General features: G+C 68.0%; 2 protein-coding genes across 4 annotated transcripts; both read left to right on the top strand.

The window, feature by feature from the left end:
• The first annotated feature begins 1,714 nt into the window (after positions 1–1,714).
• ABCA2 (ATP binding cassette subfamily A member 2) lies at positions 1,715–21,245 on the top strand. 3 transcript variants are annotated; one of them, XM_043470214.1, is made up of 50 exons: positions 1,715–1,867; positions 5,296–5,389; positions 5,635–5,637; positions 6,327–6,438; positions 6,571–6,734; positions 6,962–7,089; positions 7,296–7,382; positions 7,730–7,948; positions 8,211–8,578; positions 8,783–8,942; positions 9,712–9,840; positions 9,929–10,096; positions 10,164–10,260; positions 10,529–10,702; positions 10,802–10,904; positions 10,981–11,095; positions 11,241–11,431; positions 11,537–11,687; positions 11,763–11,967; positions 12,083–12,247; positions 12,337–12,517; positions 12,592–12,804; positions 12,886–13,082; positions 13,163–13,345; positions 13,500–13,684; positions 13,958–14,078; positions 14,337–14,573; positions 14,652–14,858; positions 15,080–15,182; positions 15,280–15,575; positions 15,646–15,859; positions 15,950–16,055; positions 16,152–16,263; positions 16,414–16,474; positions 16,555–16,729; positions 16,865–16,980; positions 17,081–17,228; positions 17,302–17,425; positions 17,516–17,648; positions 17,762–17,879; positions 17,978–18,156; positions 18,234–18,375; positions 18,450–18,584; positions 18,881–18,984; positions 19,058–19,150; positions 19,397–19,499; positions 19,566–19,703; positions 19,777–19,983; positions 20,485–20,539; positions 20,983–21,245. In XM_043470214.1, the coding sequence occupies exons 1-49, from the start codon at positions 1,802–1,804 to the stop codon at positions 20,518–20,520; spliced, it is 7,266 nt and encodes a 2,421-aa protein (XP_043326149.1). In that variant the 5' UTR covers positions 1,715–1,801; the 3' UTR covers positions 20,521–20,539; positions 20,983–21,245. The 3 variants fall into 3 exon arrangements, with proteins under 3 accessions (XP_043326149.1, XP_043326148.1, XP_043326150.1); XM_043470213.1 differs by having other exon boundaries at positions 20,485–21,245; XM_043470215.1 differs by lacking the exon at positions 5,635–5,637 and having other exon boundaries at positions 20,485–21,245.
• Positions 21,246–23,503: 2,258 nt separating this feature from the next.
• Positions 23,504–25,844, top strand: CLIC3 (chloride intracellular channel 3). The gene is made up of 6 exons (XM_043470225.1): positions 23,504–23,628; positions 24,342–24,451; positions 24,524–24,649; positions 24,768–24,874; positions 24,950–25,125; positions 25,207–25,844. Exons 1-6 carry the CDS (start codon positions 23,593–23,595, stop codon positions 25,363–25,365), a joined length of 714 nt encoding a protein of 237 aa, XP_043326160.1. The 5' UTR covers positions 23,504–23,592; the 3' UTR covers positions 25,366–25,844.
• Positions 25,845–25,868: the final 24 nt, after the last annotated feature.

Consider the following 25,868-nt stretch of genomic DNA (forward strand, 5'->3'; position numbering starts at 1 on the left):
GCCCCGGCTGGATCCTGCCCCCTGCCCCCAGGCTCGTCCTGAAAGGCTCTGCAGCAGAGAGCCCGCCCTGACGCCCCCCACCCCGAAAGGCCTGGGGCGGGGAGCAGAGGCCCAGCTCAGAAACACGGGCGCCCTGAGACTTCATTCTCAGGCTGCGCGCATCCAGGCTGTGACGAGGCCCGGTTAGATGTGGGCTCCCTCTCACTGGGGGCAGCGTGGGCACGGGGAAGCACCAGGTTCCTGCTGCACCAGGGGGTCCTGCTGTGCAGGTGAGGGGGGTGGGGGCTGGCGCTGAGCCTCTGGGTGGCGCTGCCAGGGCCCCAGGTGGGGTGGGCAGCAGGTGGAAGCAGGAAGCTGCTGCCCTCCCCCTTGGCAGTGGCTTCCTGTCCTGACCTAGCCCCACGTCCTGACAGAGGAGAAGGAAGTGTCCTCAGGCTGCGGGGGGAGGGGAGAGGACGGGGGATGGAGCCCCACCCCCTCCCACTGCAGGGAAGGCGCTGGGGAGGGGTGGGGAGCGGCGGGCTCCCCAGGCCTGGCGCTCCGTTTAGAGCCTTCCCTCTGCAGCGCAGACTCGACACCCCTCGGTCTGCCCCGCCCATTCACAAACTGGGAAACTGAGGTTGGGAGGAGCCCACAGAAGCGCAAGGCAGGACGCTTCCTGCGGCAGGGGCGGGCCTGCCCTCTGCTGGCCTCCCTGGGAATGGGCCTCCCCACCCGGCTCAGACCTGGCCAGGCGCTGAACCAAGCCTGCGGTTGCACCGGCCGCAGGCGCCCCGTGCAGAGGCCACACTCAGCCGCGCCCACAGGGAGAGAAAGCAGCCCCTCACAGAGGGCGCAGCCTCAGCCCCCCTGAACACCGGCCCGCCTCGCCTTCCCAGGGCGGTTCTCTGGGTCCCTTCTCCCCCTGGCTGAGCCCAGCCAGGGCCGCCCTGCTGCTTGGTCACCAAGTGGCTCATTCACAAGGAGCACAGGAAAGTCTTACAAGGGAAGGACAGTCCACCTGCCACCCTTCTCGCCAGCACGCCCCCGCCCCCCAAGGTGCAGGTGGGGTTGCCCCCAGTCTGGCAGGAAAGCCAGCTCTTTGAGCCTTTAGAGGGGTGCCCGCCCCGCACAGGTAGGACCCGAATCTGAGGCTGCGCGCCCCCTCCCAAGTGTGGGTGGCTGTCCCCCTCCAGCCCCCAAGTGCCCCGGGCGCTGGGATCTGGCTCTCAGGTTCATATGAAATTCCTGCCGCCGTCAGCTCTTCTGCGCGGAGGGCAGGCAGAGGTGGGGACCTGGTGGGGGGCGAGCATCCCCCAGCATCCCCCCAGGGTCCATGGGCCGGGGCCAGGGTCGACCTCGGAGCGCCTCTAAGGGAGGGCTATTTCAGGGGGCTGCGGTGCTGCGCCTCGGCTCAGCGTCCCTGGAAAAAGAGCGCCCTGGGACTGAGTCGGGGGTCTCGGTTTACGTGTGGGCTCTTGGGCGCATCACCTCAATGCCTAGCGGGAGGCGGGCAACCAGAGAGCCTCTCGTGGCGGGTCAGAGCTCCGAGAGCCGCCCAAACGCTGGTGGGCAGGAGACCCGGGAGGGGCGGCGGGCGGAGGGCACCCGGCGGCCCCTTTAAGCGGGGGCGGCGCGGGCAGGGCGCGGGCGGGGGGCGGCGCGAGCCGCGGCCGCCGGGGCGGAGCCAGCGCCGAACCGGTCCCGGAGGCTCGAGACCCCGCCCCTCGCGGGCGATGCCGAGCGGCGCGGCGGGCGGCGGGCGGCGGGGCGCGCAGAGGAGCGGGCCGCGGCGCGGAGGCGGCCGGAGCGCGGCCCCGCCATGGGCTTCCTGCACCAGCTGCAGCTGCTGCTCTGGAAGAACGTGACGCTGAAGCGCCGGAGCCCGGTGAGCGACCCCCGGCGCCGCGGGCCTGCGGGAGCCGGAGTCTGCGCGCACCGGGGCCGGCGGCGCGCTCCCCGCGCGCACGTGCGGTGGCCCGGCCGGGCGCGCGCGGACCCCAGGCGGGCGGGGCGGCGGGTGGTCGCCCCTTCCACGCCTGCCCCTGCCGCTGCCCGCGCTCTGGCCTCCGGAGAGGGGGCTCGGCTGTACCCGGCCCGCCGCCCGCGTCCGCTGACATTCGTGGAGCTCGGCTGAGTCACGGGGCGGGCGCCCTCCGCAACGCGCTCTCTCGGGCCAGCCTCAGGGCTGGAAGGTGGCCCCGGGCCCCTGGGGGCGCGGGAGACCCTGCTTCCCTGGGCAGAGGACCGGCTGGGAGTCTGGATCTGGCTCAGAGGCGCTGCAGTTTCTGGGCCCAGCCCTGGCGCCCCTGCAGGGACCCTGTCCCTCCTCCGGGCGCAGCCCTCTGTCCTTGGACAGGCGCCTCTCCTCGCGCACATCCACCGGCCCTTGCTCACGGGCTTGCACCGCGTCCTTGCTGTGCCTGCCTCGGCCAGCCCGGGCCCTGCTGCACGCTTTTTTCCTTTGGGGCCGTCCTCCCTGAAGCGGTCCACTCTCCACTCCCCCCACTTGGCCTCCCCCCGGGACTGGGTCCTGTGACCACCACGCTCCCCAGCTCTCTGCCCTGTGCTCAGGGGCTGAAGCTCTGGTGAGGAGCGGGGCTGGGGCGGTATGGGTGTCATCACGCTGACCGCCACTGCTCTGGCCTTGGGAAGGGCAGGGGCATCTGCTGGCCTGCCTAGCTGGCACCAGCCACATCACAGCAAGGCAGCAAGCCATGGGCAGCTTGGGTTCCTGACAGGACACCGGGGATTTTTCAGGATGGGGCTCAGGGCGGGTTGGGGTCTGGAGATGGAACCTGAGGTGGCGGCATCTTCCTGCTTCTCTGGGGTTTGGGGGCTCCTGTCCCACCTGGCCCTGGGGCCCCTTGAGCTGGCCAGCTCCTGCCTGGGCCCGTCCCCGAGAGGGGTTTCAAAGTGCACAGCGGGAAACCCAGACCTGCAGATGGGCAGGGTAGCCGTCATCACCCTGGCCTGGCAGGATTCCCCTGGGCACCTGGCCCTGGCAGGGAGCCAGGCTTGTGTTCGCTCCCTGCCCACGGCGCCCCAGGCTGACTGGTGCTGGGCTCGTGGATCAGACCTGCAGCCTCTGGCGCTTCCTCCTCCGCTGCAGGTTTTGGGTCACCGGGGCCAGCAGGGCGGGGCCCTGGGGAGGGATTGAGACTGGACGTTGGCATGTGTCAGTGTCACCCCCGAATTCCTGGCAGGGAGGATGGGAGCTGGGAGCAGAGGCCCCAGTGAGGGCCCCAGCATCTCCTGGGCACCCCAGGGCTCAGGGACATGGGCACCTGGCAAGCAGGGGGAGGTGCCCACTGACCTTCACCCAGGAGTAGCCCCCGCATGTCAGGCTGGGCCTCCCCAGAGCCTTCCTTGCCCGGCCCCATGGCGCCCCCAGGGATGGCTGGGCTTGTGGAGGTCCTTGGCCTGTGGCCACAGCACAGCAGGAATTCTTCCTCCAGGGTGGCTGAGGCCTCGCTGCGCTCATGCCAGGGGCTGGGGCAGGCCAGGTGGTGGGCGCACTCCTCCACTTTTCTGGGAGGGTCTTGGGCATCACGGTTGGATCCCTGGACTTGGCTGGCAGAGGGTCTGGCCTGTGTGCTGTGTGCCTCGCTAAGGGTGCGTATGTACCCTGGGGGAAGCCTGGGCTGGGGGGTAGGAACCAAGGATCTCTGTGCCTGGCTTGCTCCATCCTCCCAAGCTCTGTGCCTCGGTTTCTCCATATGTCGGTGTGGACCTAGGTCTGGATAGCGGTCTGTCCTGGGGCTTCTGGCTGCTCCTGGTGGGCGGACCAGGTCCCTGGAGTCAGGGGCAGCGCCTCCGTCCTCAGGCCTCACCTGTTCTCTTCTGGACGCAGCAGGAGGGGCCCGGTGGGGACACACGGGGCACTGGCCCAGCTCCAGCGACAGGGGTCTGGCCACCTTGCAGGCCGCTGGGTGGGGCGCCCAGGTGGGGCTGAACCTGCACTGCCTGTGGTAACCGGACGCCCCTCTGGCCGCCCGCCCGCCAGGCAGGCCTCCCTCCTCCCAGCAGCTCGTGTGCGGCCGTTGCTATAGCAATGAGGAGGCAGCAGGCCTGCTGCTGCAGTTACTGGCGGAGGTGCCCGGTGGCAGGGCGGGGGTGGGTGGGGCCGGTTCAGCGGCCGTGACCCCAGCCGCGCTGGGTGTGCACGCAGCAGGCGCCTGTCCTGGTCCACGATGCCTCCTGGGCTGGCCCCGGGCTGACTGCTGGCTCAGGGCGGGGGTGGAGGCTGGCACGGGCTGGGGCGGGCATGGGGTGCAGACACACAGCAGGGTGTTCCACACCACAGAGCCCTATTGTCAACCCAGTAAACACAGCAGCATCTGGCCCCGCCCCGGGGGGGACCAGGGCTTGGGCCCTGGGCCAGAGAGAGCGCCGCTGGGTCAGCGCTCTGAAGAGTGTTTGGGTGAGGGGTGAGGCTGAAGGAGCCTTGGTGTCTCTGCAGAAGCTCAGTAGGGCTAGGGGTCAGCACGGGCCCTCAGGTGGGCCAGGGCCCCCCAAAGGGCAGCCAGCCCAAGGTCCTCCTCCTTCCACCGCGCCCTCCCTGAGCCAGGAGGGGTGCAGGTGGGAATAGAGGGAAGTCTGAACCCCGGGCACTTCTTTCCCGCTCCAGGCGGGTCCCAGCAGGGCTCACCTCGGTGCTGAGCCTACAGCCGAGTCGCCCTGGGAACCCTGATCAGAGGCCCCAGGCAGGCAGGGCTGCACCCACCTGAGCCACCTGGGGGGGGGGGGGCAGGGCAGAAGGCACCTGCGTCTCAGGGTCAGGGGGCTGTCAGACCCCTGACCAGGTCTTCCCAGAGGCTCAGGGCCCAGGGCTACAGCCAGGCCCTCCCCTGCTAGGCCTCACCTTCCTAGGAGATTGACGGCGCTACAGCTGCAGGGAGGAGGGCTGACCCCAGGGGAGGGTGGGAGACGCAGGCCACTCCAGACTCTGAGATCTTGCCCAGGCGGCCCTGCAGGCAGGCGAGGAGCTGGGCGACGGACGTGTGGGTCCACGTGGGCCACAAGCCGCTTGATTTGTCCCTGCCGGCCTTCAGTGACCACATCTGGACTGGGTGTGGAGACCCAGTCGCTTGAGCCAGAGAACACTGATCCTCTCGCTCCTCAAAGAGGTTCTGGAATGAAGGGGCTGTGATCTTTGTGGCCTTGGGGGTCCTGGGTGGACCTGTGGCCCCTGGGGGGGGGGGGCATGCAGGGTCCAGTGGGGCTGGGCTGGCCCTGGTCTGTGAGGGCGAGGGGAGTTTGGGTGTGTCCTGTCCAGCCCTGGGCAGGTGGCCTCACTCCGCCCACCCTTTCCAGTGGGTCTTGGCCTTCGAGATCTTCATCCCGCTCGTCCTGTTTTTCATCCTGCTGGGGCTTCGGCAGAAGAAGCCCACCATCTCTGTGAAGGAAGGTGAGGGGCTTCTGGGGGCCCAGCCGGGAGGGGCGGGCAGGCGGCCCTCACGGCGTCTCGCACACCCGTGCGTGTGGACACGGCTCCTCCCAGCACAGGGGTGCCCGTCCCCCGGCGCGGTCCCACGCCCCGCGCCTGGCCGGGCTGGGGAGACCGCGGCGCTGGGTCTCACTGTCTCCTCTGTTCTGTTCTGCCCACCCCCCCGCCCTGCATGGTGTCTGTCCTCCTCCCGGGCCTGCATGCAGTCTGTAAGTGTGCGGTCGCCTCCCGGCTGGCCCGGGCACCTTCGGGAGCCCTGCGGGGCCTCCTGGTGAAGCTTGCATCCTCCCCTGCCCCTCGCTTGCGCTAATGGCGTCTCCTGGACAGCTGGGTCCTGCAGGGCCCCTGCCTGCTGTCAGGAACAGCTGGCTCAGTGGGGTGGGGGTGGGGTGGTGGGAGGTCAAGGCTGGAGCCCCCCAGACTTCAGTGGCTCCCCGGTCAGGCTCCCTGGTGTCAGCCAGGGTGGGGGTGCCTGGCCCTGCCGTGCAGGGCTGCAGCACCTGGCCGCTGTCCACTCAGACCCAGGGGGCTCCTGCATTCACTCTACTAACCAGCTGGCCAGAGAGGTCAGAGGTCACTGCCCAGGAGGGGCCCCCTGTGCTCCTGAGCCCTGGGGGCAGTGCTGCCACCTGTTCTTGGGGAAGCACAGCGCTGACCTCGGCTGGGGAGGGAAGAGGGTCGCTCTGGCAGTTGTGGGGAAGGGATGGTGAGATGCACTTTGACCTCTGACCTGCCGGGGTCATCTGCAATAGAACACTTCAGCCGTCTGTTTCCTGTCTGCTGCCTGCAGCTGCTTTTCTTTCTGAGTTTCTCTAAATCTCTATTCTCGGCCTCTGTCTCTTCCCGCCCCGACCCCGCCCCCCACCCCCGGCCCTGGGCCCTCTCGCCTGCCCCCCAGCCTTCTACACGGCGGCGCCCCTCACCTCCGCCGGCATCCTGCCGGTCATGCAGTCGCTGTGCCCCGACGGCCAGCGGGACGAGTTCGGCTTCCTTCAGTACGCCAACTCCACGTGAGTGCCCCGCCCCCGGCGGCCCCACCCCGGGCCTGGGCCCCGCCCCCAGATTCCCCGCCCCGGGCCCCGCCCCCCGGCGACCCCGCTCCGGGCCTGGCGGCCTGCGGGTGACGGCCGGCGTTGCTGCAGGGTCACACAGCTGCTGGAGCGCCTCAACCGTGTGGTGGAGGAGGGCAACCTGTTTGACCCGGCGAGGCCCAGCCTGGGCTCGGAGCTGGAGGTGCTGCGCCAGCACCTGGAGGCCCTCAGCGCCGGCCCGGACCCCTGGGACGGCCCCGCGGCCCGACCTGCAGGTGCGCCCCGGGGCGGGCCGGGGGTCAGCAGGGTTTGAAGCCGGGCTCAGGCGCTTCCTGCCGCAGGCCCCACGCCCACACCCCTGCCCGGTGCTCACCAAGCGCCCGCTGCCCGTCACTGTGGCCCAGCCACAGTGGGAGCTGCTGGGAGCTCAGCTCGGAGGCCCTCTGGGGCACTCTGGCCCCGGGTGGGGCCGGCCTTCAGCCCCGTCCGTCTGTCTGTCCAGTGTCCTCCTTCTCTCTGGACTCGGTGGCCAGGGACAGGCGGGAGCTGCGGCGCTTCCTGACGCAGAACCTGTCGCTGCCTGACAGTGCGGCCCGGGCCCTGCTGGCCGCCCAGGTGGACCTGCCCGAGGTGAGGGCTGGAAGCCTCAGTGGGGCGCCTGTGTCTTCTCCTGGGAGTCCCCCGCCCTGGCCCTCCCCTGGCTCCCACGGGGTGCAGGGCTCCTGTGTCTGCTCCTGGGGGAGCCCCCAGCCTGGACCCCCGCCCTGGCGCTCTGCTGACTCCCCTGGGGGTGCAGGGCTGGAGCCCCAGCTGAACCGCGACCCCCTTGCACTCAGGTCTACCGCCTGCTTTTCGGCCCTTCGCCTGGCCTGGACGGAGGGTCAGGGCCCCCCAGGAATCAGCAGCCCCTGTTCCGGATGGAGGTGAGGGGCACACGCTGCCTGCTTCTGGGTGAAGAGAGGGCTCTCCTGGAGGGTGAGGGCTCCCCAGGAGGGTGAGGGGTTCCCAGGAGGGTGAGGGGTCCCCTGGGGGGTGAGGGGTCCCTTGGAGGGTGAGGGCTCCCCTGGAGTTGGTGCCTGTCACAGGGAGGCAGGGTGGGAATGCGTCTCTATCCCTCCCCCTGCCCCCACTTGCTGTTGCAGGACCTGGGTGGTCTCGAACCCGGCCCGCTGGGTGGGGCAGGGTGAGGCCCTGGGCCGTCTGGGCCAGGCCTTTGGTGTCCTCTTGGCTGGGGCACCTTTTCAGCCGTTCCCCTGCACCCTGCCCCTAGGAGCTGCTGCTGGCTCCTGCCCTCCTGGAGCAGCTCACGTGCATGCCAGGCTCCAGGGAGCTGGGCCGGGTCCTCACTGTGCCCCGGGGTCAGCAGACAGCGCTGGAGGGTTACCGGGACGCAGTCTGCAGAGGGCAGGCTGTGGCGCGTGCCCACCGCTTCTCGGAGCTGGCTGCTGAGCTCCGGAACCAACTGGATGCGGCCAAGATCGCCCAGCAGGTGAGGCCTGCCCGCCAGCCAGCCTGCAGATCTGGCACCTGGGCTGTGCTTGGGTCCCCTGCCCCGGGCCTTCGGTCCAGCCTGTCTCCCCATCCCTGGTCGGCACTCCTTGACCCCCAGGCTGCTCCCCTGCTCGCCTCCTGTGTCTCCTGCGGGTGTCCTCCCTGTTCCACGCTGACCTCAGCCGCCCCTGCAGAGCAGCCCCCAGACCCTGCGCCCTCCCCTGGGCCTGCGTCTGCCCACTCACCCTGTTTCCCCTCAGCTGGGCCTGAACGGCCCCAATGGCTCTGCCGCCCCGCAGCAGCCGCCACCCCCACCGCGGCTGCAGGCGCTCCTGGAGGACCTGCTGGACGCCCAGAAGATCCTGCGGGACGTGGACGTCCTCTCGGCCCTGGCCTTGCTGCTGCCTCAGGGCGCCTGCGCAGGCCGGGCTCCTGGGCCCGCAGCCAGCGGCCCTGGCGGGGCGGCCAACAGCACTGGGGCTGGGGCGGGCCCCAGCTCCAACAGCACGGCCGAGGAGGGGGCCCCGCCCGCTGCAGCCCCGGCCCCCTCGGACGCGCTGCAGGGCCAGTGCTCCGCCTTCGTGCAGCTCTGGGCCGGCCTGCAGCCCATCCTGTGTGGCAACAACCGGTAGGTGGGTGGCAGGGGGCGGGGGTGAGGAAGGCGGGGGGCGCTGGGCCTGCCCCCAGGCCTGGCTCTGACACCCCCTCCCTGGTCCCGGCCCACGGTCCCCCACTCCCTGCCAATGGTTTGCCACCTGCACCCGCTCGGAAGCCCCGCGCTCACCCCTCCCTGCCGGTGCCCCGTCCCACGAGTCTCGCCTGCTTGCCCCAGCACCATCGAGCCCGAGGCGCTGAGAAGGGGCAACATGAGCTCCCTGGGCTTCACGAGCAAGGAGCAGCGGAACCTGGGCCTCCTCGTACACCTCATGACCAGCAACCCCAAGATCCTGTACGCGCCCGCGGGCTCCGAGGCAGACCGTGTCATTCTCAAGGTTTGCACCTTGGGCTGCCCGTGTCCTCTGGGGCAGGAACTGAGGGAGCTGGGCAGAGGGCTCTGCAGGGTGGGGGCGTCAGTGGGGGGGCGGCTGGTGGTAGAATTGGCGTGAGAGGGGTGCAGCCCTAGCTCTTGAGGACTCCGGGGCTTGGCTCTCTGGGCAAGGGGACCTGTGAGCAAGTTCTAGGTGCGGGGGCACTTTGAAGGATGGCCGAGCATGGCCAGGGCTGGGCAGCACTGGTGAGGAGAGAGGAGGGCCACAGGCAGAAACCGTCCAGAGCCTTGTCCAGGGCAGGGCAGCTGCGTGGTTTGGGACCAGCTGAGGGCACAGTGTCTGTGGCCCTCCCAGGTTGCAGTCTGGAAGAAGTAGAAACCAGGGCTGGAAATGGCCCAGGAAGGGGAGGGGCTGTGGAGGGCATCTCTAGGATGAGCATGGGGGAAGATAAGAGCCAAGTGTCAGGGCCGCTCAAGAGATACATGGAGAGGTCCCACAAAGGGGCGAGGAAGACACCACTGGTGGCAGGGGGTGGGGAGGCTGTGCTTTCCTGGGAGCCGGGCAGAGGGGGTTTCAGGGGAGGCGCTGAGCAGAGGCCTGGGAGGGGAGGGCTCGGAGCTTCCAGGGGCCATCTGGCCAGACCTAGATTGGTGGTTGGTGGGGACTGGCCAGTGGGTGGCCTCCAGCCATGGAGGGAGGTAAGGAGTGAGAACCCCCCCTTGCTGGCTGGGGTCCTTCCATGAGCCCCATGCTCTGCCCTCACCCTCTGCAGGCCAATGAGACCTTCGCCCTTGTAGGCAACGTGACTCACTACGCCCAGGTGTGGCTCAACATCTCGGCAGAGATCCGCGGCTACCTGGAGCAGGGAAGGCTGCAGCAACATCTGCGCTGGCTGCAGCAGGTGCTGGGGGGCTGGGCTGGGGTGGTGTGGCAGGGACCCGCCTTGGCCAGCCCAGGCCACCCTCTGAACCGGTCTCCCCCTCCCCCAGTATGTGGCCGAGCTGCGGCTGCACCCAGAGGCACTGAGGCTGTCACCCGAGGAGCTGCCGCCTGCCCTGCGCCAGGACAACTTCTCACTGCCCAACGGCTCAGTCCTCCTGCAGCAGCTGGACACCATCGACAATGCGGCCTGCGGCTGGATTCAGTTCATGTCCAAGGTGGGTGGGTGGGCCCCGCGAGGCCCTGCGGCTGCCCAGGTCGCCTCTCACGACGCCCCTCTTCTAGGTGAGTGTGGACATCTTCAAGGGTTTTCCAGATGAGGAGAGCATTGTCAACTACACCCTTAACCAGGCCTACCAGGATAATGTCACCGTGTTCGCTAGTGAGCCAGCCCCCTGGGCAGGTCCCCAGCCTGGGTCCCCCGCCTCTCCCCTGCCTAAGACCTTCCCGTCCAGTACCCCGTTATGGTCAGCCCCACCCTCAGCCCGCCCCGCCCGGCCGGCCCCGCCCCACCCCCGGCCCCGCCCCGCCTGCCCGGCCCCGCCCCCACCCTTGGCCCCGCCCCAGCCGGCCGGCCCCGCCCTCCCTCTCCCTTCCTCGGCCCCGCCCCTCATCTCCCCCTCTCCGCCCCACCCCTCCTCCTGTCCCAGGTGTGATCTTCCAGACCCGCAAGGACGGCTCCTTGCCGCCCCACGTGCACTACAAGATCCGCCAGAATTCAAGCTTCACGGAGAAAACCAACGAGATCCGCCGGGCCTACTGGCGGCCAGGGCCCAACACCGGCGGCCGCTTCTACTTTCTATATGGCTTCGTCTGGATCCAGGGTGAGGGCCGACCCTGGGGCCGCGGGGGGCCACGGGGGGCTGCGGGGGCCGGGGTGCAGCCTTTGCTGACTGCTGTCCTCTTGCTCCTCCCACCCGCAGACATGATGGAGCGCGCCATCATCGACACCTTCGTGGGCCACGACGTGGTGGAGCCAGGCAACTACGTGCAGATGTTTCCTTACCCCTGCTATACGCGGGACGAGTGAGTGCAGAGGAGCGCTGGGCGAGCGCTGGGGCCTGTCCACCGGCCTCCGCCTCACGCCCCTCCCTCCCCCCAGCTTTCTGTTTGTCATCGAGCACATGATGCCGCTCTGCATGGTGATTTCCTGGGTCTACTCTGTGGCCATGACCATCCAGCACATCGTGGCAGAGAAGGAGCACCGGCTGAAGGAGGTGGGGGATGGGAGGTGGGGGGAAGAGGGGAGGGCTGGAGGTGGGGGGGGATGGAGACAGGGGAGAGGTGGAGAGGAGGACAGGTGGGGGGCAGCTGTGGGCAGCCCTCCCTCCCCTGGCCGAGTGCCCTGCCGCCCTCGCGCAGGTGATGAAGACCATGGGCCTGAACAATGCGGTGCACTGGGTGGCCTGGTTCATCACGGGCTTCGTGCAGCTCTCCATCTCGGTGACGGCGCTGACCGCCATCCTCAAGTACGGCCAGGTCCTGGCGCACAGCCACGTGCTCATCATCTGGCTCTTCCTGGCTGTCTACGCCGTGGCCACCATCATGTTCTGGTGAGCGCTGTGTGGCCGCAGCGGGCGGGCGGGAGGGGGGCTTGCTTCCAGTGAGGATCCAGGACTCGGGTGTGGTTGACGGCCCATGGCCCCACCTGCCCCCAGCTTCCTGGTGTCCGTGCTGTACTCCAAGGCCAAGCTGGCCTCGGCCTGCGGTGGCATCATCTACTTCCTGAGCTACGTGCCCTACATGTACGTGGCTATCCGTGAGGAGGTGGCCCACGACAAGATCACCGCCTTCGAGAAGTGCATCGCGGTGAGGGTCATGGCAGTGGCCCAGGCTTGGGGGTGTCCGGCCTCCTTTCCCGCACTGACACTGCTGTCTCCTCAGTCCCTGATGTCCACGACGGCCTTTGGCCTGGGCTCCAAGTACTTCGCTCTGTACGAGGTGGCGGGCGTGGGCATCCAGTGGCACACGTTCAGCCAGTCTCCTGTGGAAGGCGATGACTTCAACCTGCTCTTGGCTGTCACCATGCTGATGGTAGATGCGGTCGTCTATGGGGTGCTCACGTGGTACATAGAGGCTGTACACCCAGGTACCGAGCCCTTTGGAGGGGAGGGGAATAGGAGAAGGGGGCTGTCTCTAGGGGGACACATGGCCTGGGGGGACAGTGACCCCAGGCCCTGGTTCAGCCTCCCCTCTCCCCATAGGCATGTACGGGTTGCCCCGGCCCTGGTACTTCCCACTGCAGAAGTCCTACTGGCTGGGCAGTGGGCGGACGGAGGCATGGGAGTGGAACTGGCCGTGGGCTCGCGCCCCCCGCCTCAGCGTCATGGAGGAGGATCAAGCCTGTGCCATGGAGAGCCGGCGCTTGGGTGAGTGGACACCAGGGTGGGCACTGGGGCAGTTGCTGACTTTGGGGGGGTTGGGGACAGCCCTGTGCTGACTCTAAGCCCCGGTGCAGAGGAGACACGGGGCATGGAAGAGGAACCCACCCACCTGCCGCTGGTGGTCTGCGTGGACAAGCTCACCAAAGTCTATAAGAATGACAAGAAGCTGGCTTTGAACAAGCTGAGCCTCAACCTGTATGAGAATCAGGTCGTGTCCTTCCTGGGCCACAACGGGGCTGGCAAGACCACCACCATGTGCGTGTTGGCGGGTGGGTGGCAGGGAGGGCTCCCTGTAGGAGGTGGGGCCGTGACCTCACCTGTCTGCCCAGGTCTATCCTCACTGGCCTGTTCCCACCAACGTCGGGCTCGGCCACCATCTACGGGCACGACATCCGCACCGAGATGGACGAGATCCGCAAGAACCTGGGCATGTGTCCCCAGCACAACGTGCTCTTCGACCGGCTCACGGTGGAGGAGCATCTCTGGTTCTACTCCAGGCTCAAGAGCATGGCCCAGGAGGAGATCCGCAAGGAGATGGACAAGTGGGTGGGGCTTGGGCGGGTCGCGAGGCTGCAGGCAGCAGCACCCGCTGCTCCCACGGCTCACCTCCCATCTGCCCTCAGGATGATCGAGGACCTGGAGCTCTCCAACAAACGGCACTCGCTGGTGCAGACGCTGTCCGGTGGCATGAAGCGCAAGCTCTCGGTGGCCATCGCCTTCGTGGGCGGCTCCCGGGCCATCATCCTGGATGAGCCCACGGCCGGCGTGGACCCATACGCGCGCCGTGCCATCTGGGACCTGATCCTGAAGTACAAGCCGGGTGAGCGGGCGCCGAAGGTGGGGAGAGTGGGCCCCTGCCTGGCCCCACCTGGCTGCCCCTCTGATCCCCGTCTCCCCCAGGCCGCACCATCCTCCTGTCCACCCACCACATGGACGAGGCTGACCTGCTCGGGGACCGCATTGCCATCATCTCCCACGGGAAGCTCAAGTGCTGCGGCTCGCCGCTGTTCCTCAAGGGCGCCTATGGGGACGGCTATCGCCTCACGCTGGTCAAGCGGCCTGCCGAGCCCGGGGGCCCCCAAGGTCTGTGCGGAAGCCACCTGCCCCAGACCCCTCCTCAAGACCAGTGAGGTTGAGGGGCTGGGCTCTCACCATTGCCCAGTGGGCCCAGGGTGCTGGTTGGGCCTGGCCCACCCTCTCCCCCAGCCCCTGAGTGAAGCCCTCCCTACCTTCCCAGAGCCAGGGCTGACAGCCAGCCCCCCAGGTCCGGCCCAGCTGAGCAGCTGCTCCGAGTCCCAGGTTTCCCAGTTCATCCGCAAACATGTGGCCTCCTGCTTGCTGGTCTCAGACACCAGCACGGAGCTCTCCTACATCCTGCCCAGTGAGGCCGCCAAGAAGGGGGCCTTTGAGCGCCTCTTTCAGGTGCGTGAGTCCGGGCTGGGCTGATGGAGGAGGTGGGACTCGGGGCAGAGGTCTGTAGGAAGTGGGGGCGACCAAGGAGGTGTGTTCAGCAGAAGAGGTGGTTCTGGGCTCAGGGGCGGGGCCAGCAGAGGGGTGTGGTGGGGCGGGGCCAGCGAGGGGTGAGACTGGTGGAGGCAGCAAGACTGGACTCGGGGGCGGGGTCAGCGAAGGGGGCGGGGCCAGTAGAGGAGGCGGGGCTGCCCAAGAGGTGGGCCTCACGCAGCTCTTTCACAGCACCTGGAGCACAGTCTGGATGCACTGCACCTGAGCAGCTTTGGGCTGATGGATACGACACTGGAGGAAGTGTTCCTTAAGGTGTCGGAGGAGGACCAGTCGCTGGAGAACAGTGAGGCAGGTGAGACTCCAGAGCTGCTGATCAGCTCTGCCCCCATCCCCTGGCTCCGTCAGCTCTGAGCACGAGCCTGGGGTTGTCACTCTTTCCCTGTCTCTGGGGGCCAAGGGTTTTAGGTGTGAACACGGAGCAGGACGCCCCAGGTTCAGGCTGGGGCCGGAGCCTGGGGTGGGTGGGTGAGTGTGGAGTCTGGGGTTCCCAACAGGCCTGCAGGTGAAGGCCGCCCTGAGTCCCCATGCGTCTCCCCTGGCCCCTCTGCAGATGTGAAAGAGTCCAGGAAAGATGTATTGCCGGGGGCTGCGGACCCGGTGTCGGGGGAGGGTCCCGCCGGCAACCTGGCACGGTGCGCGGAGCTGGCCCAGTCACAGGCGTCGCTGCAGTCCGCGTCCTCGGTGGGCTCTGCCCGTGGTGATGAGGGGGCCGGCTACACCGATGTCTATGGCGACTACCGCCCCCTCTGCGACAACTTGCAGGACCCTGACAATGTCAGCTTGCAAGGTGGGGGCTGTTGGGTACAGCTGGGAGGGTCCCTGGAGGGTGGAGCTGGTCCGTGCTCAGCTCCTGCCTCCCATGCAGAGGCGGAGGCGGAGACCCTCGCGCGGGTTGGCCAGGGCAGCCGCAAGCTGGAGGGCTGGTGGCTGAAGGTGCGCCAGTTCCACGGGCTCCTGGTGAAGCGCTTCCACTGCGCCCGGCGCAACTCCAAGGCACTGTCCTCTCAGATCCTGCTCCCCGCCTTCTTCGTCTGCGTGGCTATGACCGTGGCACTCTCCGTTCCAGAGATCGGTACAGCTGCCTGGCCAGGCACCTGGACATCCGCCTGCTCGGAAGCTACGTGGGGGGGCCCTGGGCGTGGCAGCTGAGGCTGTTGGGCACACTCTGGGGTTTCATTGGGGTGCAGACCCCAAGCTTGGGTCCCCTGTGGGTACTAGGAAGAAGGGACCCAGGCCTGCGGGTTGCTGGCAGGCTGTAGGAACTTGCTGAGGCTTCCCCGTGTATCCCACCAGGCGACCTGCCCCCGCTGGTCCTGTCCCCCTCCCAGTACCACAACTACACGCAGCCCCGTGGCAACTTCATCCCCTACGCCAACGAGGAGCGCCGGGAATACCAGTGAGCCACCAGTGGGGCCGCAGTGGGGGGTGGGGGCTAGTGCGGGGGCTGGGGGGCTGGCCCGACCCCCACCTGGACTCACTCTCTGCTTTCCCAGCTTGCGACTGTCCCCCGACGCCGGCCCCCAGCAGCTGGTGGGCACCTTCCGGCTGCCGTCGGGGGTGGGCGCCACCTGTGTGCTCAAGTCTCCGGCCAATGGCTCGCTGGGGTCCACGCTGAACCTGAGCAGCGGCGAGTCGCGCCTGTTGGCCGCGCGGTTCTTCGACAGCATGTGCCTGGAGTCCTTCACACAGGGGCTGCCGCTGTCCAACTTCGTGCCGCCCCCGCCCTCGCCCGCCCCGTCCGACTCCCCCGTGACCCTGGACGAGGACCTGCTGCCCACCTCCGGGCCAGGTACTGGCTAGTGGGGCCGCCTGGGGCTCGGGAAAGCGGGGGCCGGGCTGACCGTGTGCTCTGCCTGCAGAGAACTGGACGTCGGCGCCCTCCCTTCCACACCTGGTGCGGGAGCCCATCCGCTGTACCTGCTCTGGGCAGGGCACCGGCTTCTCCTGCCCCGGCGGTGTGGGTGGGCACCCGCCCCAGATGCGGGTGGTCACGGGCGACATCCTGACTGACATCACCGGCCACAACGTCTCCGAGTACCTGCTCTTCACCTCTGACCGCTTCCGGCTGCACCGGTGAGCAGAGGGGAGGGGCGTGCCGGCCATGGATGGGGAGCGGACCCCCATTGCCCGCCTGGCCTCACGGGTGGTCGGCTTGCCACCCAGGTACGGGGCCATCACCTTTGGCAATGTCCAGAAGTCCATCCCAGCCTCGTTTGGGGCCCGGGCCCCAGCTATGGTGCGGAGAATTGCAGTACGCCGGGCTGCCCAGGTGAGCCCCGCTTGGCCCCGGGCCCTGCCGCGTCCCACCCTCTCCCAAGGTCTGCAGGGACGACAGGCTCTGGGGGGTCTCTGTGTGCCCCCCCAGGTTTTCTACAACAACAAGGGCTACCACAGCATGCCCACCTACCTCAACAGCCTCAACAATGCCATCTTGCGTGCCAACCTGCCCAAGGGCAAGGGCAACCCTGCGGCCTACGGTGGGTGAGCGGGACGGGGTGGGTGAGCGGGACGGGGTGGGTGGCGTGGGGCAGGGTGGGTGAGTGGGACGGGGTGGGTGAGCGGGACGGGGTAGGTGGCGAGGGGCGGGCGGCAGGCAGAGCAGGTCCTGAGGCTGCCCCTTGCTGCAGGCATCACCGTCACCAACCACCCGATGAACAAGACGAGCGCCAGCCTCTCTCTGGATTACCTGTAGGTGTAGGCGGGGGTGGGGGCAGGGTGCTGCCGCGGGGCCGCGTGCCGGGCAGGGCTGAGGGCCTCCTCGCCCCCAGGCTGCAGGGCACCGATGTGGTCATCGCCATCTTCATCATCGTGGCCATGTCCTTCGTGCCGGCCAGCTTCGTGGTCTTTCTGGTGGCCGAGAAGTCCACCAAGGCCAAGCATCTGCAGTTTGTCAGCGGCTGCAACCCCATCATCTACTGGCTGGCCAACTACGTGTGGGACATGGTGTGCCCCCAGACCCCCGGCTGTCCCCCACGCCCCCGCCCCTCGCTGGGCCCCCCGTCCTGCCCTGGGGACCCTCACCCCTGCCCCCAGGCCTCTCCGCCTCTGGCCCCTCACCTGCCACCCCTGCTCTGGTAGCTGAACTACCTGGTCCCGGCCACCTGCTGCGTCCTCATCCTGTTTGTGTTTGACCTGCCGGCCTACACGTCCCCCACCAACTTCCCGGCCGTGCTCTCCCTGTTCCTGCTCTACGGGTAAGGGGGTGATGGTGGGGGCTGTGGGGGGGGGCGATGGCGGAGGGGGCAGCACAGGGGGGCGGATGGCCCAGTGACGCTGCCTGGCTGCCGCCCACAGGTGGTCCATCACCCCCATCATGTACCCGGCCTCCTTCTGGTTCGAGGTCCCCAGCTCGGCCTACGTGTTTCTCATCGTCATCAACCTCTTCATCGGCATCACCGCCACCGTGGCCACCTTCCTGCTGCAGCTCTTTGAGCATGACAAGGTGGCCCGGGGTGGTGGGGTGGGGGGCTGCGGGGCTGAGGCTGTGCCCTGACACCCGCCCTGTGACCCTACAGGACCTGAAGGTTGTCAACAGTTACCTGAAGAGCTGCTTCCTCATCTTCCCGAACTACAACCTGGGCCACGGGCTCATGGAGATGGCGTACAACGAGTACATCAATGAGTACTACGCCAAGATCGGTGAGGCTGCGGGGCTGACAGCACGGCCCCTGGGGAGGTGGGGCGAGCAGGTGCTCCCGAGGCCCCAGCCCTGAGCCAGCTGCCCCACAGGCCAGGTTGACAAGATGAAGTCTCCCTTCGAGTGGGACATCGTCACCAGGGGCCTGGTGGCCATGACCGTCGAGGGCTTTGTGGGCTTCCTCCTGACCATCATGTGTCAGTACAACTTCCTGCGGCAGCCGCAGTGAGTGCTGGGGGCCCTGCGGGTGGGGGCGGGGCTGGGCGCTGCCCTCCGGCGTGGCCATGGCGTGTAGGCACCGGCGGCGTCAGCCACGTGCTGCCCCTCCTGCCCCCCAGGCGCATGCCCGTGTCCACAAAGCCTGTGGAGGACGACGTGGACGTGGCCAGCGAGCGGCAGCGAGTGCTCAGGGGAGACGCCGACAACGACATGGTCAAAATCGAGAACCTGACCAAGGTGGGCCCTGGGCGGCTGGGGGCGGGGCCCGGGGAAGGCCGGGGCCCAGGCCGGAGCTCGGGGGGCCTGCTGAGCGGCCACCCCCTCACCTCCACCAGGTGTACAAGTCGCGGAAGATCGGCCGCATCCTCGCCGTGGACCGCCTGTGCCTGGGCGTGCGTCCTGGCGAGTGCTTTGGCCTCCTGGGTGTCAACGGCGCGGGCAAGACCAGCACCTTCAAGATGCTGACGGGCGACGAGAGCACGACGGGGGGCGAGGCCTTCGTCAATGGGCACAGGTGCGGGCGGGCAGGCGGGCGCGCGGGTGGGCGGGCCGGCGGCGGCCCCGGTGCTGACGGCACTGCTGTGTCCCCAGCGTGCTCAAGGACCTGCTCCAGGTGCAGCAGAGCCTGGGCTACTGCCCGCAGTTCGACGCCCTGTTCGACGAGCTCACGGCCCGAGAGCACCTGCAGCTGTACACGAGGCTCCGGGGCATCGCCTGGAAGGACGAGGCGCGGGTGAGGGTCGCCCCGCGGGAGAGGCGGCCGGCGTGGGGGTGGGGGTGGGGCCCTGACATCCCCGTCACTCCCAGGTGGTGAAGTGGGCCCTGGAGAAACTGGAGCTGACCAAATATGCCGACAAGCCCGCCGGCACCTACAGCGGAGGGAATAAGCGGAAGCTGTCAACAGCCATTGCCCTCATCGGGTACCCAGCGTTCATCTTCCTGGTGAGCCCAGGGGTGGCATTGAGGGGAGGATGGGGGATGGGGAGAATGAGGGCTGGGGTGGGATGGGGAGGATGGGGATGGGATGGGATGGGATGGGGAAGATGGGGAATGGGGGAGGATGGGGGATGGAGTGGGTTGGGGGTCAGGTACCCCAACCTTCATCTTCCTGGTGAGCCCAGGGGTGGGATGAAGGTCAGTACCCCATCTTTGTGTTTTTGGTGAGCTGGGTGGGAAGCAGCTGGTGGGGCCAGCTGGGGTGGATGGGGTACAGTGGCTGAGCCTGGCACCACCCCCAGGACGAGCCTACCACAGGCATGGACCCCAAGGCCCGGCGCTTCCTCTGGAACCTCATCTTGGACCTCATCAAGACGGGGCGCTCAGTGGTGCTGACTTCACACAGGTCCGTCCCTGCCCCCGCTCCACCCCCCCACAGGCCCCCGCACTCTTTGCCAGCCTGTGGGTCTCGCCCACAGCATGGAGGAGTGTGAGGCGCTATGCACGCGGCTGGCCATCATGGTGAACGGGCGCCTGCGCTGTCTGGGCAGCATCCAGCATCTGAAGAACCGGTGAGCCCCGGGGGCGGGGGCTTGGAGGGGAGGGGCACGGGGGGTCGGAGCGGGGGCCTGGGGAAGGGGCACGGGGGCGGGGCCTGGGGGAGGGGCACGGGGCGGGGCTGGGGAGGGGCACAGCGGGGCGGGGAGGGGGGCGCCCATGCGGACAGGGCCCCACCAGGGAGCCACAGGCTGTTGACGAGCCAGGCCAAGACTGGGCCCCTCTGCTGGCTGGGGTGTGGCCACGAGCCTGTCCCGCAGGTTCGGGGACGGCTACATGATCACGGTGAGGACCAAGAGCAGCCAGAACGTGAAGGACGTGGTGCGGTTCTTCAACAGGAACTTCCCGGAGGCCGTCCTCAAGGTGGGCAAGGCCTGGGGGGTGGGAGGGGGCACCACCCGAGCGGCCTCTGACCTCTGTGCCCCCCAGGAGCGGCACCACACGAAGGTGCAGTACCAGCTCAAGTCCGAGCACATCTCGCTGGCGCAAGTGTTCAGCAAAATGGAGCAGGTGGTGGGCGTGCTGGGCGTCGAGGACTATTCGGTCAGCCAGACCACCCTGGACAACGTGAGTGCCCCGGGCCCGGGCCGCCCTCCCCCTGGGCCGGCTCCCCGCCCACCCCCTTGCCCCCACCCACCAGGTGTTCGTGAACTTCGCCAAGAAGCAGAGCGACAATCTGGAGCAGCAGGAGACGGAGCCGCCCTCGGGCCTGCAGTCGCCGCTGGGCCGCCTGCTCAGCCTGTTCCGGCCGCGGCCTCCCCCTACTGAGCTGCGGGCGCTGGTGGCCGACGAACCCGAGGACCTGGACACGGAGGACGAGGGCCTCATCAGCTTCGAGGAGGAGAGGGTGAGCCGGGGGCCGGGGTCAGGGCCGCGGGCTGGCCAGGGGGCCGGGCTCGGGTTGGGAGGCGGGGCCGGGCTCGGGAGAGGGCGGGGCCGGGCTCGGGAGAGGGCGGGGCCGGGCTCGGGAGGGGCGGGGCCGAGCTGGGGCGGGAGCGGGGCCTCGGACCCCTGCTGGTTTGAGCTTGTGGGGCAGAGGGACCCACCTGATACTCGGGAGTAGAGTGGACCTGGGAGGCCCGGGTGCAGTCAGGGGAGACAGACCACGCCGACCTCCTAGCACCTTGGAAACGGAGAGCATTTTGGAGCCAGGCAGAGCTGAGGTGGGCGGAACAGAGCCTGAAAACAGCAGCCACCGGCCTGGCAGGGGCAGACCACGGGGATGGGGGCGGGGGCGGGAGCACCGAGAGGTAGCTCGGGGCGGACAGAGGCAGGAGAGCCGGCGAGAGGGCCGGCCTGGGGCGGGTGCGGGCTCACACACCCCAGCCAGCCTGTCGCTGTCCACCAGGCCCAGCTCTCCTTCAACACGGACACGCTCTGCTGACCGCCGGAGTTGGGTCGAGGTTAGCGGTGGGAACAGAAGTCAGGCGGTGGCCGAGGTCCCACGTGTGCCCCCCCACCCCACGCCCACCTGCCAGGCCCTGGAGCGGGCGGTCCAGGACCAAGGGCTTCAGCCCCCTCCAACCCCCCTCGGCCGCCGCACCGCCCTCCCCTCGTTGTGCCAAAGGCCGGCCCGGCCCCGGGCTGCGCACACCCTCAGCCTGCTCTGCCTTAAAGCCTTGGGGTCTGGCCGGCCCCTGGCCTCTGCCCATGCCCAGCTCTGCCCACCACTCCCAGGGCCGCGGGGTACCCGGGCTGCCAGGACCGCCCGACCTCTCCTGGCGGGACCTGGCGTCCCCATGGGCTGAGCTCTTAGACCCAGTTTGGTTGGTGGCTGCTGCCAGCCTTGGGCTGAGGGGAGGGGTGGGTTCGGCCCCACCCAAGGCACCTATTTATTTTGCTTTAGGATAAGGCTCCCTCACCCTGGCTTCCTGCAGGGAGGCCGTTGTCGTGGACCGGGCAGTGGGCTGCCGGGGGCAGCGGGCCAGGTAGCAGGAATGGAGAAGCTGGCCCCACCGGCTGGGCGAGGGGCCTGACCCCCTCCCCACCCCTCCTGCTGCCATTGCCCTCCCCCCAGCTTGGCCCCCTGCCCTCCCACCTGGGAGCCAGACCTGTACATAGCGCACAGATGTTTGTTTTAAATAAATAAAAAAAGTCCACGCAAGCCTGTGTGTGTGGGGTGGGGTGTGGGGTGACGGGGGCCCACTGGATGCCAGGACACAGCACCTGCCCGCAGGCACTGGGCTCAGGCTGGGGGAGGAAGACGGGGTCAGCCTGGAGGAGGGGCTGGGCTCCTCTCCCCTCACTGTCCCTTCTAACCAGAGCTGTCAGTGCTATTGGAAAGGGCCCGCGGGCAGGGGCTCAAGAGAGACGAGTTTCCCCCAGATGTGAGGCCCCGCGGGGGCCCTGAAGGGGAAGGTGGGCAGCTGCACGGGCCCCTCCGGCGTCTGCTCTGCGGATGTGGCAGGGGTGGCGGGGAGGGTTAGAGGATCCAAGCGCCCCGGGGAGGTTGTGGTCCTATTAAGGTTGGTAAACGGGTTTGTTCTCACTTTTTTAAAAACATGGTAGGCATTTCAGACAACACAAGCGGATAGAAAGCACAGATGGCCTGTCTGTGTTTCTAGTGTCAGAGGTCATTCTGCAGGATACACGTGTAGGCTCAGAGTCACAGGTATGAACGCATGGTATTTTCAGTTTGTTGGGTTTCTCTCTCCCTCTTGGCCTGGTTTGCTAGGGCCACCCTAACAGAGTACCACGACCAAGCAGCTTAAACACCAGACACCTACTCTCTCACCCTCTGGGGCCAGAAATTCAAGATCGAGGTGCTGGCAGGTTGGATCCTCCTGAGGCCATGGGTGGCAAGAGCTCCCTGTTCTCCCAGCTGCTGGGGGTCTTGTGGCCGTCTCCGGTGTCCAGTAGGAACATCGCCTGGTTCTCTGCCTCCAGCTCCACACGGGGTTCTCCATCTGCGTGTGTGAAGGTGTCCACATCTGCCCTTTTTATGGGGATGTGGTCATACGGGGCTAACGCCTATTGCCATGACCTCATCTTGATCACCCTCATCTCCAAATACAGTCACATTCTGAGGGTGGGGGCTGGGGGGAGGACCCGAACATGTGAATTCAGAGTGGGCAGCAGTAATACCAGGAAACCTCAGGCTAGTGGGACCTGCCCTCTGTCCTTGTCAGTGGATGCACCAGGCTCCCAGGCCAGGGGGACTGCAGACCATTGATTCATCCTTCGTGTACTTACGGGCCGTCCCAGAGGCACTGCTGTCTACCAGGGGCAGCCCCAGGAGTGCGTTTCCCCACATCCTTGCCAAGAATATGGTTGCCACATTTCTGTCCGTTGAACCACAAACCATTATCTATCTTGTTCTGATTTGTTCTTGAAATAAGTGTGCAATGAAACCCTCATGTGTTCTGTTGGGTGTTTTATTTCCTTTATTCTGAGCCACCTGTTCATTGCACCATTTTCCTAACGGACGTGTGAGGGTGTTTTTACACACAGGCCATCTGGTGAGCAGGTCCAGGTGTGGAGGGCCCAGGCCTCCTCCAGGATGGGTTGTGTGACAAAGCAGGAAGCCAGCTGGTGACCCCCTACCAGCGGTTGCAGAGCTGCCCACGGTGGCGGCATATGGGTCCGAGGCCCAGGCCCCGAGGCCACAGTACGTCCAGGTCAGCCCGGCTCGTGGCGGGGCCCGTGCCCGGGGCCCTGACCAGTGCTGGGTCCGTAGAGGGGCTGTCAGGCTGGGTCCAGGCGGGGCGGGGCCCTGGGCCTGGAGGAAGGCGCGTGCAGACCCCATGGTGGCCACCAGGCGGCGCGGCGCCTCCACAGCCCTCCCCGAGGCCCTGCCCCCAGGCCCGGCCCGGGCGGGGGGCGCTGCGAGCGGCCTCTACCGGGCAGGTGCACGCGCACCTGGGGGCGGCCAAGCCCCCGCCTCTTCCAGTCCGGGGGGAGGGCCGTTCCCAAGGGTCAGAAACTTGGGGCTTCTAACACCAAAAGCTCTTCCTTTCAAAGGTTAAGGACCGGGAGAAACACACCCCGACCGCACAGTGGGGGCAGGGGCGTGGGGTGGGCGCGCCCCGGGGACAGCTCACAGGTGGGAAGGGGGCGTCCCTTCCAAATGGCTTCCCACTCTTGCGGCGCCCTGGTCGGCAGGCGGGGAAACGGAGGCTGTGGCCAGGCTCTTCCCAACTCCCCCGCTCCCTGGCCTTCGGGGCGTTCACTGGACGGAGGGCGGTGGGGTTCCCGGCGGGGCTGACCCTGACCCGGAGCTGCCCCCGCCCAGTCCACTGCCTCTGCCTCCATCACTCTGCCCCCCTTCCCTCCCCCGGGACCCCTGGGGGCTGCGGTCCGGTCTGAGCACCCTCGTGCCCGCCCCGCAGGAGCCTGGCAGCCTGTCCCGGCTGAGGTGACTCCACTGGGCGGGCCGGGGCTGCGGAGGGCGGGGCGCTCGGAGAACGTTAAAGAGGGCTCCCGGGCCCGCCCAGGCCCTGCTGCCGCGGCCCCCACCATGGCTGAGACCGGCAAGCTCCAGCTGTTCGTCAAGGTACCAAGCTGCCTGGGCTGGGGGGCGGTCCCGGGGAGGAGTGCTCTGTGGGGCTCTACTTTCTGGGGCAGGCTGAGGCAGGGGTCTGCAGCAGCGTCCTCTGAGGCGGTGGGCTCAGGCTGTCTCTTGGAGGCTGTGTAACTGGGTGGGGGGGGGGGGCGCGGGCGGTGCATTAGAAGGGAGAGAGCGCCATCCCCAAAAGGGCTGTGGTGGCCCCATTCTCCTGGGAAAAAAGCCCCTTAGGGGCTGTGCCAGGCAGCCCACTCAGTGCCCAGATCTGTGATCCCTGCGAAGGGACTTCCAGGTCCTGGCCTCCTCCCACCCTTGGAGCCCGGGGCAGCAAGGTGCCCAACGGGATGAATCACTCAGAAAATAGCTCCATCGGCCCGACCCACCCTTGTGACCAGCCTGCAGGGCCTGGTGCCCAGGGGCCTGGCCTCTGCCCAGGCTCTGAAGGGTCAAGGGGCCAGGCCCCAGAGCCAGGGTCCCACCCCCACACCCTTCATCCTGGCGCCCTGCCCAGCCTCCGGGCCCTTGGCAGCTCCGCAGACCCCTCCTCCCAGGGACCAAGTCAAGGGCCCTCACCAGCCACTTGTCGAGGCTGTGCCTGAGAGAGCTGGAGCCCTGGGCTTGCTCTGGCCTCTGGGCAGCGGGAGCCCGCAGGACTCCTGGGTGTGCCGCCTGCCCTGGCAGCCCCGTGTCCCCCACCCCAGGCCAGCGAGGACGGCGAGAGCGTGGGCCACTGCCCCTCTTGTCAGCGGCTCTTCATGATCCTGCTTCTCAAGGGCGTGCCCTTCACACTCACCACGGTGGACACCCGCAGGTGAGCCCTGCCCCGAGTCCCTGGCCTCGCACTCCTCTGCCAGCCACCTCCCGCCCTGCCTCGTGCCCACAGGTCCCCAGAGGTGCTGAAGGACTTCGCTCCGGGCTCCCAGCTGCCCATCCTGCTTTGTGACGGCGACGCCAAAACCGACACGCTGCAGATCGAGGAGTTTCTGGAGGAGACGCTGGGCCCCCCAGAGTGAGGGCTGGGTGGCAGAGGGGCCCGCAGACAGGCCACCCCCGGGGCAGAGCCCAGGAAGGGCAGAGCGGGCCGGGAAGGTGCAGTGCGCTCTGACCCGAGCCCCCTCCCGCTCCAGATTTCCCAGCTTGGCGCCCAGATACAGGGAGTCTGCCGCGGCGGGCAACGACGTCTTTCACAAGTTCTCCGCCTTCATCAAGAACCCGGTGCCCGCGCAGGACGACGGTGAGGATCTGGAGGCGCGGCGAGGGTGGTGGGCGAGGCGCCCTGGCCGGTCCTCACCAGGCCCCTCGCCCTCAGCCCTGTACCAGCAGCTGCTGCGCGCCCTCACCAAGTTGGACAGCTACCTGCGCGCGCCCCTGGAGCACGAGCTGGGGCGAGAGCCGCAGCTGCGCGAGTCCCGCCGCCGCTTTCTGGACGGCGATCAGCTCACGCTGGCCGACTGCGGCCTGCTGCCCAAGCTGCACGTCGTGAACGTGAGCACCGGGCGGGGCGGGGCGGGGCCGGGCGGGCAGACTCTCCAGGAGACCCTGACGGCGCCCCTCGCCCGCCTACAGACGGTGTGCGCGCACTTCCGCCAGGCTCCCATCCCCGCTGAGCTGCGCGGCGTCCACCGCTACCTGGACTGCGCCCTGCAGGAGAAGGAGTTCAAGTACACGTGTCCACACAGCGCTGAGATCCTGGCGGCGTACCGGCCCGTCGTGCGCCCCCGCTAGCGCCCCCGCCGCCCCCACCACCTGCCCACTCGTCCGCAGCCCCATAAAGGCACCTCTGCCCCAGTGAGCGCAAAGGGGCACCGGAGGGATCAGAGGCCCCTCAGTTTCTGCCACTCCCAAACGCCCACCGTAGGACGCTCAGCTCCAGACAACAGCCCACAAGGATCAGCAGAGAAGCCCGTGGGCGGGGTGCGGTCCATCGCCCTACTCCTCGGGGAAGGCGGGACTGGATTGGGCTCCCAAACCAGTCAGGCCAGGGTGGGGCCGCAGGACGGCGAGGGAGGGTGTGGAGCCAAGCCTCATCTGGGCAACTCCGGGCCAGAGGGTGGGCCCCACATTCCTCAGCTCTGCCCAGGTGCAGGCAGGCCACCCCCCACTCCCTGGCCATCGTGTGGGGTCTGCATCACTGAGGCATGTGCCCGCTGGGGCGGGAACAAGATTTCTAGCCTCTCAGAGCCCCACCCCACCTTGCACAGCCAGCTGGGCTCCTGGGTGTGCCAGGC

Source organism: Cervus canadensis, chromosome 5, assembly GCF_019320065.1.
Source record: "Cervus canadensis isolate Bull #8, Minnesota chromosome 5, ASM1932006v1, whole genome shotgun sequence".
Taxonomy (NCBI): Eukaryota; Metazoa; Chordata; class Mammalia; order Artiodactyla; family Cervidae; genus Cervus; species Cervus canadensis.